Genomic DNA, 16003 nt, shown 5'->3' with positions numbered 1-16003 from the left:
GAGAGACCATTTGTGGTGCTGAGAATGAAACCCAAGGTTTTGCATCTGCAAGCCAAGCTCCCTATTTGCTGTGCCACTATGTTAGTCCCCTGTGAGCAAAACATTTTATTTTATTTTATTTTTGCTTTTTGGGTCACACCCAGCGATGCTCAGGGGTTACTCCTGGCTTTGCACTCAGGAATTACTCCTGGCGGTGCTTGGGGGACCATATGGGATGCCGGGGATCGAACCCGGGTCGGCTGCGTGCAAGGCAAACGCCCTACATGCTGTGCTAACGCTCCGGCCCCGCAAAACATTTTAGATGTACTCTCAGCAGTTTTCAAACATGAAACATGGTATTACAAACTACAGTCACCACACCAAACTACAATTTCCACACTGCTCATGAGATTTCCATGACTTAACTCACATTGTAACTAGGTATGTGTGTCTTAGACCCTTTTCATCATTTCTCTCTTCCTCCACAGTGCCTTTGGCAACCACTTGTGTACTCTATATCAGCGTGAAGTTTTTTTGTTTGTTTTGTTTGACTTTGGTTTTTGAACCACACTTGAAAGTGCTTGGGGCTTGCTCCTGGCTCTGTGCTCAGGGATCATTCCTTGTAGTACATGGACCATATGTGGTGCTAGGGACAGAACTCCGGTTGGCAATGTGCAAGGCAAGAACCCCATCTGCAGTACTGTCTATCAGGCCCAAATGGAAAGATTTTAATTTTTGCTTCTTGTCTTGTAATTAATAAGACTATTGATCTAGGCTTTTCTTTTTAATTTTTTTTTCTCTTTTTGGAATGCTCCGCCACAGAGGCAGGGCAGGATAGAGGGAACGGGGTCAGGGTGGTGAGAGGGATGCTGGAAACATTAGTGGTGGAAAATGGGCACTGGTGGAGGGATGGGTACTCGATCATTGTATGACTGAAACACAAGCACGAAAGTTTGTAAGCCTGTAACTGTACCTCACGGTAATTCACTAATAAAAATTTTTTTCTCTTTTCTTCTAGCCACCATTTAAAGATATTTTGTTGTGTTTCAGGGTCTTTTTGTGCTTCAACCGGACCAAATGCAGGTAGGAAGCTTCTCTAGAGGCATGGGAACTCATTTCTTTATCTTTATCTCCACCTGTAACTTTATATATACCTAGCATAATTTGAATTTTTCTTCCTTCTATGCAATAGATTACTAAAAGTTATAACAATATTCTCCATAAGCATATGCTTCTCTCTCACATCCTCTGTTTAGTAGATAGTTTCTGCCCAACTCCAGGAGAATGAGTTTGATCTTATAGAAAAGTATAGGGGGCTGGAGCAATAGCACAGTGAGTAGGGCGTTTGCCTTGCACGAGGCCGACCCAGGTTCAATTCCCAGCATCCCATATTGTCCCCCAAGCACCGCCAGGAGTAATTCCTGATGCATGAGCCAGGAGTAACCTCTGTGCATCGCTGGGTGTGACCCAAAAGCAAAACAAAACAAAAAAGGGAAAAGTATAAATACCGATGCTTATCACCACCCTCACCCCACCTCATGTCAAGGTAGTATCATGAAAATATCATTGAAAAAAGTAAGACCTTGTTGGTGTGAGCACTGAAGTCAGAAGTTTTTGTTTATCGATGATCCTAGGACTTCTTTTCTTTAACCCAATTTTTATCAAATTTCAATTCTTTCTTCTCTTATATTTACTGGCATTTTCCTTGGTCTGTGGAACCTTAGAAGACAAGTAAGTATGAGGTGATAGGGCAACAAAGAAATGGGCAGAAAACAGGTTTTCAATAAAATGAATTATTTGGGAAATTGGAAATTAAGTGTAGTAGAATATTAAACTTAAATGGATCAACAAATATGGAGTCATTCTGTAATTAGTATGACAAAATTGTGTTTAGATGTGAGAGAAAATGTGAACAGACAACATTTGTTTGCACTCATGGTAGAAGAACATTTCAAGTAACATCTCTTTGATATTATAGGTCTTAAATCCCCTTCTGGTTCTTATTTTCATCCCATTGTTTGACCTTGTCATCTATCGTCTGATTTCCAAGTGTGGAATTAACTTCTCGTAAGTTCTTACTATGCCTTTGTTGTTCCAAATTCACTGAATCTTTTCCCAGTTTGATAGATTCAAAAATAGTTTTGAATTCAAAATTCAAAACTTTTCTGATTAATGATAATCTATTTTTGTTTATCAGTTTTTTGCTTCTATAAATGCACATTTAACTAAATGTCTTTAATACTACAGAATGAGAATTACATATAGCTAATTCTTTTTGTACAGTATTCAAGCCATCACTATAAATAAACCATGTGATGGTAGAGAAATATGTTTAAGTTACATAGAATGTCAGGACAGGACATTGGGAGTTTAGGTATCTAAACAAACATAGCTTTCATGTTGATATGTTTCAAAAAAAATCTAGTCTTTGATTACAACTAATCCTTTAAACTCTCTTGTTGTCCCAATGGAACAAATAGAGAACCGGGTAAAAGCAGGAATAGAATCAGCCCAAATTACTGCCACCCACCCAGGAAGAGAACCTTTTGGTTTAACCAAGGAAGTTTTCAAGCATCCTCTAATTCCTGGTTATTAGTAATTTTCTTCTGGTAATTTACTGTGACCTCTCTTCACTTATTTATTGGGAAGATATTAAACATAAATATTTCTTCCAAAGATTACTGTTTAGTAAAGCAACGAAAACCTGTGTAAGGATGATTATTATGCAAAATAAACAGTTTTAAGTACTCTAAAAAAGAAAACGAAGTGTCAGGGAAATACAGAGAAGAAAAAGAGTCCTTCCTGCTGCCGAAGATCAAGGAGAAAAAAATGGAAATAATAATAAATAGTATCTTGTATATGGTAAATGTTCAACAGATATGCTTATATTATGCTATTTTTGTTATTATGGCATAATTAATAGAAAAAGAATAATTACCAAAGGTAGATGTAGGAAAAATGTGGTGCATTTTAGAGAACAATTCAATATAACTTGAATTAAGGAAGAAAGATGGATCTGTGAAAGGAAGTTATAACAATTTCAAAGGAAATTGGGTCCAAATTAAAAGGACTTTTAAAGCTAGGCTGAGGATATTTTTTCCTTTTAAGTATAAAGTCTAAATGTCATTTTTCTCTCTTTCTTCCATAGTTCACTTAGGAAAATGGCTGTTGGTATGATACTTGCTTGCCTGGCATTTGCAGTTGCAGCAGCTGTAGAGATAAAAATTAATGTAAGTTTCAAAATCTTAAATTGCATGTTGACAGGATCATCTATCTTGTTCAGTTTCTGATTTGTCCAGGTTTAATTCCCTAGGACCTATCATAATGGTTGTCTTCTTGAAAGCTTAATAAGTATTTGTAAGTAAATATAGGTAAAGAGCAACAGTGCAAAATCAGATCCACTCTCAGTCTAAAATTTTCAGAGTACAATGTCAAGGAATCCCAGACACTATCATCAAATATATTTAGTGATTTATTTCTATAATTTTATATACAGTTTTTAAATTTTTAACCATGATTTACTTTTGAGCATACAGTATTCTACTGGATGCCATGCTTATACTAAAATACAGTAGAATTGGCTCTGTGATTTAGTTACATTCAGTTATTACACCTTCACATCAACGATGTGTCAAAGGCTCCAGATCCTTGGCCATGCACCCATAACTTCTTACTTCACCCCTCTATTTCCTTCCTTTGGTTGACTTTTCATTTTCATAATCTAGGGCCAAGAGTTTGACCATATTTGATGCCATCCATTCCCTTGTCATGGTGTTCTGTACACCAAAGATAAACAAGGACATTCAGGTTTTATCCTACTTCTGACTTACTTGATTTAACATTATATTCTTCAGTTCTATCCGAGTTGCAGTGAATTGCATAATTTCATCATTCCTTTTATAGGAGTTTTGTATATTTACCACACCTTCATTATCTACTCATATGTCTTTAGATACCTGGCTTGACTCCATATCTTAGCTATTGTAGTAAGTGCTGTAGAGAACAAAGATGTTTTTGTCATTTTAAATGAATGTTTTTTTTGGAAGTAGATATAACGAGGTATAATTACCAGAATAAATGGAAGCTCTATTCTTACTCTTCTGAGAAATATTAATACTATTTAGACAACGTTCCCACCAGCAATGGATGAGAGTTATCTGGTAATTAATGAGAAGGATGTCTAGTGATTTACTAGAGGATACAGACATGTTACTAAATACTTAAATAAATACCTCTTGGTAGATTAAATAGCTGATGTTTAGAAATTATATAAATGAGACCACAGTCAAATACAAACTCAGTAATGAACATTATTGCTTCTTCCATTGAACTAGTTTCCCCCCTTCAAACTGTCTTAACAGGTTTCTAAGCAAAATATTTCTTTAGTGAAAAAAATGTGTACTGAATCAATGAGCTAGGCTGTCAGAAATAGGGTTGAGATATGTGTTCTTACTGTATTGACTATATTACTTGTTGGTGATTCTCACATATATTCTTTTTTTTTTTTTGAAGGAAATGGCTTCACCTCAGGCAGGCCCCCAAGAGGTTTTCCTACAAGTCTTGAATTTGGCAGATGATGAAGTGAAAGTGACAGTTCTGGGAGACAAGAACAATTCTCTTTTGTCAGAGTCCATCAAATCCTTTCAGGTGAGATATGAACTTAAATAGATTCAAATCATATATCCTCTGAGATGCGACCCAGGTGGCCACACGTTTGTGCGGCCGCTCTGCTGCTGATTGACCATGATCTGGAGGCCAGCTAGACTACTTTTGGTACCAGCAGCTGCTTGCAGAAATGTCTCCAGACTGTGAACTAAGCCATAGCCCCATGCTGCCCAAGAAAGGGAAATGATGCAATTTCTAACATAAATCTCCCTGGACTTAGTTACTAAAATACTAAAATACAGAACTCCCAAACCTTCGTATCACTCCATATCTCTTCATTCTCAGCAATGGAAAACTAATTATCAAATGCTTCCTTGTCAGCAGGGCTGTTTTTTTGGGGGTAAATTCCAACAACAATATGTAATGAAATATGGAATGTAATCAAGGTAAAGAGAAAGTGAAGTGAAATTTATCAGCTACGTAGGCGGGGGAGGGGGGTGGAGGGTGGGAGATATACTGGGGTTTTTGGTGGTGGAATATGTGCACTGGTGAAGGGACGGGTGTTCGAGCATTGTATAACTGAGTCATAAGTCTGAAAGCTTTGTAACTTTCCACATGGTGATTCAATCACTGTCACTGTCATCCCGTTGCTCATTGATTTGTTCGCACAGACACCAGTAACGTCTCTCATTGTGAGACTTATTGTTACTATTTTTGGCATATCCAATACACCATGGGTAGCTTGCCAGGCTCTGCCATGTGGGTTCGATACTCTCGGTAGCTTGCCAGGCTCTCCGAGAGGGGCGGAGGAATCGAACCCGGGTTGGCCATGTGGAAGACGAACACCCTACCTCTGTGCTATCGATCCAGCCCATGGTGATTCAATAAAATAAATACATTTTAAAAATAAAAATAAATAAATAAATAAATAAATAGATTCAAAGCACATTTAGATTATGCACCAATGCAGCAGTGTAATATAATCGTTGAGAACATGTTTCTGTGGAATCAAACTGTTCTAGTTTGATTCCTAGTCATGCAAATCTATAAACCCTAAAAGATCATTTCATTACTAAAACCCAGTTCAACAATAGGTATAATGTCTTAATAAGTTGTAGGATTAAAAATTTTAAGTTGTTATAAGCCAAACTTTATACATAAAGTGTTTAGCATACTGTCAGGGACAGTGCAAGCTCTCAATAGGTTATAATTCACATTATTCTTTTAAACTACCTCCTAGTCCCAATGCTCTGAAAACAGTTGACTTACCTATTTTCACTACTATTAATATAGAGTTTGTGAAAAATATTAAATATTAAATTTATTTTCATAATAAAATCAGTATGTTATTGTTGAAAATTGAAGAGCATATAGAAATACTTAAAATTAATAACTACAACTCCATCTCACCCAGAGATAATTGCAGTTGACCTTTTATGTAAATAAATTCAGAATTGTTTTCAAACTTTATGTACTTTATTGATCCTGACTTTTTCTTTAAAAATTATTGCATTGCCTTAGATAACATTTGGAAAACTTATTTTAATGAACATATTATATTCCATTATGTGAATATTATAGTTTATTTAAATATTTACTTATAAAATTTGTCTTAAGAACTTAATTTTTAAAATTTTTATTAAAGCACTATGATTTACAAATTTATTTACAGTCGTGTCTTAGATGTACAATATCCACCACCATTCAACTTCCCTCTATGACTGTTCCAGATTTCCTCCCATATCCCTACCTCCAGCCTGCATTCTTGACAGTGTCACCATTATAAATTTGGTTTGGGTCTCATGATTTCAGCATTGTTGATTCTGTGGTTTAGATATTTGGCTCTGTCATCCCTTAATACCACACGTGTCCCTGAGTCCCCTGACTCCATTGCTCCTCATCTCTCTCTTCTCCTTCTCTCCCCACTCTTTCTTTCCTTTTCCTCCCTATACTCTGGGGCAATGGTTGATCTGGGCATCCTCCTTTAAAACATCTCATTCCTTCATTCAATTATTCTAAATACCACATATAACTGATATACTGTGTTTTTTTCTTCTGCTCCTGACTGACTGCAACATGATGTCTTCCAGTTCCATCCCTGTTGTGATGAATTGCATGATTTCACATCTGTATAGTATTTAATTGTTTACATATGTATATATACACACACACATATAACATCATCATGATCCACTTACCTGTCATTGGACATGTAGGTTGATTCCAAAACTTAGATATTGTATTGAGTGTTGTAATGAATAATGGCGTACATACGTTCTTTTGAATCAATGCTTTTCTGTCTTGGTGATAGATACTCAAAAGTTGAATTGCTAAATCATATGGGAGCTGAATTCTGAATTTACTGATAACCCTTCATACCATTTTCCACTGGGACTGAACCAGACATTTCCATTAGCAGCGGATGATGGTTCCTTTTTCACCACTTGCCCACCAAGAGAGATTGCTCCCAGTATTTTTGATATGTGCCATTCTCCTTAGTGTAAGATGTTATTTCTTGTCATCTTTATTTAGATATTCCTAATAAAATAAGTGATAATGAACATATTTTTCATGTGCTGATGGCCATCTACTGGTCTTCCTCAGAGAAGTGTCTATTCATTTCCTCTCCCCATACTTGTATGGGGTTTTTATATTTTGTTGTTGTTGTTGAGTTTTGTATTTTATATATACTTGAAATCAACCTTGTTTTCTGATGTGTTGAATGAAGATACTTACTTCCACTCGAGTATCTTGTATTTTCAGACCATGTCTCTTTTGTCATACAGAAACTACTAAGTTTTATGTAGTCCATTGTTTAGTTTTGATTCTGTAGTCTTTGCCAATAGCATCACATCACTGAAGACTCCTTCGAGGTTTACATCTTAGAGAATTATGCCTTTATTTTCCTCAAAATACTTTATAGATTCAGATCTAATCTCAAAGGTTTTGATCTACTTTGAGTTGGCTTTTGTGTTAGGTGTGAGATATGGATTCGGCTTTAATTTTTTGCATGTAATTATTCAATTCTCTCAACACAATTTGCTGAAGAGTCTGTCTTTATTCCATTTCATACTCCTAGCTACTCCTAGCATCTTTGCCAAAAATTAGTTGACCAAAAGTTAGCTTTGTAAAAATTAGCTGAATATGGGGATTTGTTTTCCTTATATATTATATTTAAACCCATTAGTCAGAGTACTTTTTTGTTCTAGTACTACACTATTTTGATTACTATGACTTTATAGTATGACTTTAAGTTAGATAGTGAGATGACTCCCAGTTTATTATTTTTCAGTATGGTATTGGTTATCCTGGATCTTTTATGACTCCATGCAAAGTTTATAATTGACTATTCTAAGTCCTTGAAGAATGTTTTCTGACTTTTGCTAGGGGTTCCATTGAATTGATATACTAGTATAGGTAGGATGGTCTTTTGATAATATTGATTCTTCTAATCCACAAGCATAGAATGTTTGTCCACCTTCTAAGGTCTTAATTAATGTTTTTCTTAAGTATTTTGAAGTTTTCATGATATAATTCTCTTACTTCTTTTGTTCAGTTGATTCATAAGTATTTGATGTTTTGATCAAAGAGACTCTTTGATCTCTTTCTACTCTCATTATTTGCATATAGGAATGCATCTGATTTTTGTGTATTGACTTTGTAGCTGGCCACTTTTCTGTACTGGTTTATTGTTTCTAGAAGCTTTTGCGTGGACTATTTAAGGTCTTCAATGCATATCATCATGTCACCTATAAATAGGGATAATGTGATATCCCTTTCCAATTTGGATCCCTTGGATTTCCTTTTCATGCCTGATTGCTATTGCTGGGACTTCCAGTACAGTGTTTAATTAGAGTATAGACAGTGGACATACTTGTTTTGTGCCTGACTAGCAGGAATGTTTTCAGTTTCTCCCCATTGTGAATAACACAAAGTTATGTTGTTCATGGTGGGGTAGAAAGTGAGTATGACAAATTATTTCCACAGAAAATGCCACACTATTCCAAACTCCACCTAAAAACAAAACACCAGGCTTTCCACTTCCATCTGAAGTACCAAAATATCTCTGTGTATACTGAGCATCCTGTGGAAGAGAAGAACTGGTACAGTCTGATTATTCGAGAAGATGGGAAAAATATTTCTAGCATGATGGTAAGATGTGGAAACATAGTTTTCAAATTGCTGTCTTAGAGCATATTGACTAGCTTCTCTCAAGAAGGATTTTCCTAATGACCAAATTTTCTGAGCATTGGATCTTTGTTGTGGGCTGTAACTGATTTTTATTTTTTATTGTAGGTGAAGAATGCAGAAAATGAAACAATGAATGGGATGACAGCTGTGAGGTTTGGATGTCAAAGAGATCTTAGGCCATTTTTGAATCTTGAGTCTCTTCTTATCAGTGGTGCTTCAGATGAATAGGCTCCATGTTCAAATTTTCTACTGGGACTTTCTCTTCTAGAATATCAGGATTATAGTTATCAGAAAACATTTTCCAGAATACTGAAAGTCAGATAGGATTTTCTTCCTTGTGGCATTCAAAGATAACCCTGTGTTTGTGGGTGTACCCTTCTGCTCTGACTCACACATTTCTTCTGATTATCTCCTTATTATCAAGAGTAATTTTATCTCTATCACCAGTGAGAAATCTAAAAGTGAGCAGATTTTCTCTTTATTGTTGGTAAATGAATATACTTTATTTTCAATGTGTTTTTAGAACACAGTTCTTATTATAAGCTTTAGAGGAATCATGGCATAGTACAAGTGACATATTTGTAGTTATAAATCTTGCTTTGAGCCCAGGTAAGTTTGAAGGTCTTGTCAGCCTGGAACTGAGACTGTTATTGAAAGGGGTGAATTTTACTGAATTATAAGTGGTATTAATTTTCCTTTTAATAGGCCTTAGAACAAGTAAATAGCTCAAAATAAGTAAGACACTCCTGAAGATAGGATTTCCCTGGGTCAGAGAGAAATAGTAACCTCCAGAAGGGGTAAACTGGGGTAATTTTTGGGTCAGACAAGAATGATCTAAAGTTCATAAATCAATAAGAATTACAGCATGAATGGACTGAGGAAAAACCTATCAAAATAGCAATGTGTCAAAAATTCCTATAGGAGTGTAAGGAATACAAAAAGTGTCCAGGTTCAGAAGACTTATATAGGTGATTCCAGAACAACTTATTGACCCCTAACAATGATAATTCATTATGGCTAAGGGGTCTGATTTTTGCCTAAATCGGATCAGACTTTATCCATAAGGAGATACTCAGTTTTATATAAATACTGTATATATAAATAGCAGTTTTATTAGTAGAATCTTAGAAAGAAAAATAATGGGTACACCTAAAGTGGATTAGTGAGGGGCTGGAGCGATAGCACAGCGGGTAGGGCATTTGCCTTGCACGCGGCCGACCCGGGTTCGATTCCAGCATCCCACATGGTCCCCATATCACATCGCCAGGAGTGATTCCTGAGTGCAGAGCCAGGAGTAACCCCTGTGCATCGCCAGGTGTGACCCAAAAAGCAAAAAAAAAATAATAATAAAGTGGATTAGTGAGGTAACTCAGACTGCCTCAGTAATCTAGGCATTATAAAGATGATGTGTCCATCACATCACAGTAATAGGTGAGATAAAAGTAAAACTGATAGAAAACTAATACCACAGAAAGTAGGAAGTATTGATAGCCAAGACTTTTGATAGCTAAGATAGCTAATGATTAATTCTTACATGTGAGATCATTCAGTTTAAAACATTCTTCACGTATTTTTTTATGTGCCAGTAATCATTGGGAAACTGGGAGATAGTGGTAAAACAAAACATATGAAAACCCTTAACCTTTTATAAGATATGATCTTTTAGAAGAGCGTGTCTCATTTGTAATTATGTCTTTGCCCTTAGGTTTGTTAACACGTTGCGTAAAGAAGTCAGCATCTCACTGGATGAAGATACTTCCCTCACTGTTGGTGAAGACTATGGTGTATCTGCTTACAAATACGTGAAAGGAGGAGAGTAAGAACATTATCTTTGTAGGCAATTTCTTTTTTGAATTAGACGATATTTTTAGTGCTTTCTTTGCATGTATGTGGAGGGAATAGGTATGTCCCAACTAATTTAGACTATACACAGACTTCTGATCTTTCCTGACTCTTGTGTCCTTCCCTCAGACTCTCTCTTTTTTTAAGTACAAATATACTATGATAGCAAATGCTGTAATGTCCAATGGTGTAGTTAACAAGGCCATTTCTCAGAAGTTAGAAAACTTTTATATTAGATCTCATTCCTGCCCTTCAGTGTCTCTTATTTTATATTTCTATTTCATACCTCTATTTCTAGGGTCACTATTTACACTGTTCAACAAATTCATAAAGCTTAGAAGAGAGAGATCAATAAGACTTAGATGAGAAAATAGGATATGAAGTCAAAAGAAGCTGATTTTATGCCTTATGTAAATTAAAGTTTTAAAAAGCCAACAAGCAATGAAGAACTCAGACCAGTGGCAAGAAAACTTTGGATGAACTTCCAGAATTCTTCTCTTCTGAAAATATAGTAGCTACAAATTTAGACCTAGCATGAATAGAGATGGCATAACCTTTTTTCTTGGAGGTAGGGGCACTATTTTAAGTTTTGGCATTTGTTCTAAATTAAACTTTTCCTATTTCAGATACCCTGTAGTACACTGCAGAACAGAAGATAAGGACTTTTCATTGGATTTGGGTCTACTAAACTTTGACACAGCATATCTGTTTATTATTACTAATGTAAGTAGCTTCTTGACTTTAATATATGCATATCTTTGTCTGTCCATGCCTATGTCTATATATATATAGATATACATATAATTACAGCTATATATTCCCTGGAAAGTCTGTACTTAGAAACATATACTAACTTCTGATATAATCTGGCCTGCAGTGATATAGGAGTGCCTACTAAGATCTCCATCAAGATTATTAAAAGAAATAACATTGGAAGTCCTGGGACATGGGAGAGATAATTTATTTATGTCTATAAATAGCTAAAAGACCCCAAGAAAACAAAGATAATTCATGACATTAATTTACTCCATATAGGAGTTTCTTATCTTCCTAAAATCTGATCTGCTAGCAAAACAAAGATGTCAGCTATATCAGAGAATATTTGGAAATAGCTCAAGCATTACATGTGAATTGACAACAAAAGCAGCGACAGAAATGGTCATTGTTGTCAAAATTTCAAATTATGATTTAGTTTGGTAACCAGATAAAGCTGATAATTATTCATGACTTCACAAGAGGGTAAGAATCAAATTGCAGCACCAATGCCAACATACATAGTGGTCATGTGATCCATCAATTATACTCTGAGGTAATTGATAATTTTCTCAAGAGAAGTAAAAGAGATAGGTCAACAAAAAGACTTTTATGTCCACAGATCACTTTCCCCAGCCTCCAGCCCTGGGTGGCTATGTTCAAGAACATGAGTATGTTCTTGTCACTTTTACAAAAATCAATTGGCCATAAACAGGAGTGATATCTTGTTTCTGAATTTTCAATTTTATTCCATTGATTTATATGTCTATTCTTATGCCAATACCATATTATTTCAGTTACTATGACTTTGAAGTAAATTTCAAGATCAGGAAATTGATTCCTTCAATTAGGTCTTCCTTTTCAAGATTGATTTGGCTATTCTGGCATTCCTGAATTTTATATTCATTTTTGTATCAGTTTAGGAATAGAAATAAGTCGGAACTTTGATAGGAATTACACTGAATTAATAGGGTATTTTGAGGATTATTGCTATATTAACAATATGAAGGTTTTGCTCAGTAAACATAGAATGTTTTTCTACTTATGTAGGTCATTTTAAAGACTTAAACATTTTTCCAACGTGTTTTACAGATTGTTGGAGTAAAGGTTTTTCAGTTATTTCATTAAATTTATTTTCATTATTTTATTACTTTGGGTACTATTAATAACATTAGGATTTGAATACTACTAATAAAATTAGGCCTGCATAGCAGAGTCTGGCAAGCTACCCATGGCGTATTCCATATGCCAAAAACAGTAACAACAAATCTCACAATAGAGACGTTACTAGTGCCCACTCGAGCAGATAGATGAACAACGGTGCTACAGTGCTAATAAAATAAGGATTTTCTATGTATAAAATCATATCATATGCATTGAGATAATTTTGCTTCTCAGGTCCACGCCCATCCCTTTCCTTTGCCTTCTCTCCTCTCCCCTCCTCTCCCCTCCCTTCCTTTCCTCTCCTCCTCTTCTCCACAACTGCCATCGCTGGTGGATCCAGAGCGATTCTTGGTGATACTTGGGATCCACCAGAGATATGCTCAGTGGCGGTGCTCTGATGACCAGGTGGTGCCAAAGATCAAATGTAGGGCCTTACACATGCTAGAAATGTGCTCTACCATTTGAGTTATTTCTTTGATCCTACTCTTTCTTTATAATACAGTTGTCTTTTCTCCCCACTCTTATTTGACCCAGCAATACAGTGTTGGGTAGAGCACATAATGAGAGCAGACATCATCTTGGCGAAACCATTCTATCTCTTTTACTGTATTAGCTTAGAGGTTGTTAGTAAAGTCACTTGTTGGTATTGATTTTTTTCAAATGCTTTTTCTGACTACTAAGATGGTTCTGTGTCCTTTATCCTATGATCCTATCCAACTATAGTACATTAGTTGGTTTTCAGATACTAAACCAATCTAGTGTATAAGTTTTCAGGACTGCTGTAACAACATAGCACAAGCAGGGTCACATAAACAATAGAAATTTATTGTCTCACGGTCACAAAGTTTAGAAGCCACTGATTAAAATATTGGTAACGTTGTTTACTTGTAAGGGTTATGAAGAAGAGTTTTCTGTGCCTTCCTAGTGATTTTCTGGTGATATTTGTGTTCCTTGCTATGTAGAAGATTATGGACCCTGACCCTAACCTTAATGTAATCATCCTAAATCTTTTTTAAGTATTTTTAAAATGTTTTTTAAAGTATTTTAAAGTATTTTTAAAGTATTTTAAGTATTTTAAAAATGGTTTTTATTTTTTATATTGAATCACCATGAAATACAATTACAAGCTTTCGTGTTTGAGTTTCAATCATGCATGATCAAATACCCATCCCTCCACCAGTGCATATTTTCTACCAATAATGTTCCCACTATCCCTCCCCTTTCAAATCCTCCTCCTGTCTGATGGCAGAAAATTTCCCCCATATTCTCTCTCTACTTTTGAGCATTATGGTCTGTAATACAGATACTGAGAGGTTATCATGTTTGGTCCTTTATCTATTTTCAGCACCCATCCCAAATGAATCCTCCAACCATCATTGATTTAGTGATCCCTTCTCTATTCCAGTTGTCTTCTTTCCCACATCATGAGGCAGGCTTCCAACTATGGAGAAATATTCCTGGCCCTTGTGTCTATAGTCCTTGGGTGTCCGTCTTATGTTATTTTATATTCCACAAATGAATGCATTTCTTTTATGTCTGTCCCTCTCTTTCTGACTCATTTCACTTAGCATGATACTCTCCTTGTCCATCCATTTCTAAGAAAACTTCATGACTTCATCTTTCCTAACAGCTGCAGAGTATTCTATTGTGTAGATGAACCAAAGTTTCTTTAACTGATCTTGGGCACTCGGTCAACCTCAATCTTTACCTAATCTTCACATGGACTTATACCTAAATGTTATATGTATTCAAAATTTTTCTTTTGTATGAAGGTGCCACCATATCACAATAGTGTATTCATTTTAATTTGAAGGTTTATATCTGTACAATCCTATTTATAATCTAAATATATTGACATTTTCAGGTACTAGAAATTTAGTTCATGAGCTGTAAAGTGGCAGAGTTCAACACATACACATTTTACTGTTTCTCTAGATTTTATGTTTTCCATTCTATTATTTTTCCATTTTTGTTTTTTCTTACATATTACTCAAATAGAGGCTTTTATATGTATATTATATTATCTGAATTTAAGAATCTAATAAGCATCTATAGTAGGATTATAAATTAGACTCCTGGGTCCTAGTTTCTTCCACAGTCTTGTGGGTTTATTTGGAGTTTTTAGAAGCAACAGTATTTTATTTTATTTTTAGTTTATTTTATTGAATCACTGTGATATGTAGTTATAAGCTTTCATGTTTGAGTTACAATCAAACAATAATCAAACACCCATCCCTCCGCCAGTGCACATTCCTCATCACCAATCTCCCCAGTATAATCCCCCTTCCCCCCCTCCCACTACCTCCATGACAGACAGTATTTCCAATACTCTCTCTCTACTTTGGGGCATTAAGGTTTGCAATACAGATACTGAGAGGTTATCATGTTTGGTCCTTTATCTACTTTTAGCACGTATCTCCCATCCCAACCAATTCCTCCAACCATCATTTTCTTAGTGACCCCTTCTCTATTCCAGCTGCCTTCTCCCACCTCACCCCACTGGCTCATGAGGCAGACTTACAACTATGGGACAATCTTCCTGGCCCTTGTATATACTATCCTTGGGTGTCAGTCTCATGTTTTTTTATTTTATACTCTACAAATGAGTGTAGTCCTTCTATATCTGTCCCTCTCTTTCTAACTCATTTCACTTTCACTTAGCATGATAACTCTCCATGTCTATCCACTTAAAAGCAAATTTCATGACTTTATCTTTCCTCACAGCTGCATAACATTCCATTGTGTAGATGTACTAAAGTTTCTTTAGCCAGTCCTCTGTTCTCAGGTATTTGGGTTGTTTCCAGATTTTGGCTATTGTGAACAGTGCTGCAAGGAACATATAGGTGACATTTCTTCTACTGTGCTTTTTTGCACCCTTTGGATATATTCCCAGAAGTGGTATTGTGGGGCTAAATGGAAGCTCAATTTCTAGTTTTTGAAGGACTGCCCATATTGTTCTCCAAATAGGCTGGACCAGTCGGCATTCCCACCAACAGTGAAGGAGAATCCCTTTCTCCCCACATCCACGCCTGCACTGGTTGCTTTTGCTCTTTTGAATGTGTGTCAGTCTCTGTGGTATGAGATGATATCTCATTGTTGTTTTGATTTGCATCTCCCTGATGACTAGTGATGTGGAGCATTTTTTATGTGCCTTTTGTCATTTATATTTCTTTTTTGAGGCAACTTCAGTTAATTTCTTATCCCCATTTTTTGATGGGGTTGGAGGTTTTTTTTTTTATACAATTCTACAAGTGTCTTGTATATCCTGGATATTAATCTCTTATCAGATGGATATTGGGTAAATAGTCTTTTCCATCCTGTGGGCTTTCTCTGTATTTTGGTTCCCGTTTTTTTTTCTTTTTTTTCTTTTGGGTCACATCCGACGATGATGCACAGGGGTTAGGGGGTTAGTCCTGGCTCTGCACTCAGGAATTACTACTGGCGGTGTCGGGGGACTATGTAGGATGCT

General features: G+C 35.8%; 1 protein-coding gene across 2 annotated transcripts in view; it reads left to right on the top strand.

Annotated features, from left to right (window-relative positions):
- The window catches only part of SLC15A2 (solute carrier family 15 member 2), a 52964-nt gene that overhangs the window by 24196 nt on the left and 12765 nt on the right, over positions 1-16003 (top strand). For both annotated transcript variants that reach the window (XM_004606679.2, XM_055128394.1), the window contains exons 12-19: positions 1030-1062; positions 1958-2046; positions 3128-3209; positions 4492-4626; positions 8572-8736; positions 8881-8927; positions 10481-10591; positions 11244-11340. In XM_004606679.2, coding sequence (XP_004606736.2) covers positions 1030-1062; positions 1958-2046; positions 3128-3209; positions 4492-4626; positions 8572-8736; positions 8881-8927; positions 10481-10591; positions 11244-11340 — 759 coding nt within the window. The remainder of the gene's footprint in view (positions 1-1029; positions 1063-1957; positions 2047-3127; positions 3210-4491; positions 4627-8571; positions 8737-8880; positions 8928-10480; positions 10592-11243; positions 11341-16003) is intronic.

This window comes from Sorex araneus, chromosome 2 (genome assembly GCF_027595985.1).
Source record: "Sorex araneus isolate mSorAra2 chromosome 2, mSorAra2.pri, whole genome shotgun sequence".
In the NCBI taxonomy this organism is placed as follows: domain Eukaryota; kingdom Metazoa; phylum Chordata; class Mammalia; order Eulipotyphla; family Soricidae; genus Sorex; species Sorex araneus.
This window is presented reverse-complemented; position numbering and strand designations above follow the sequence as displayed.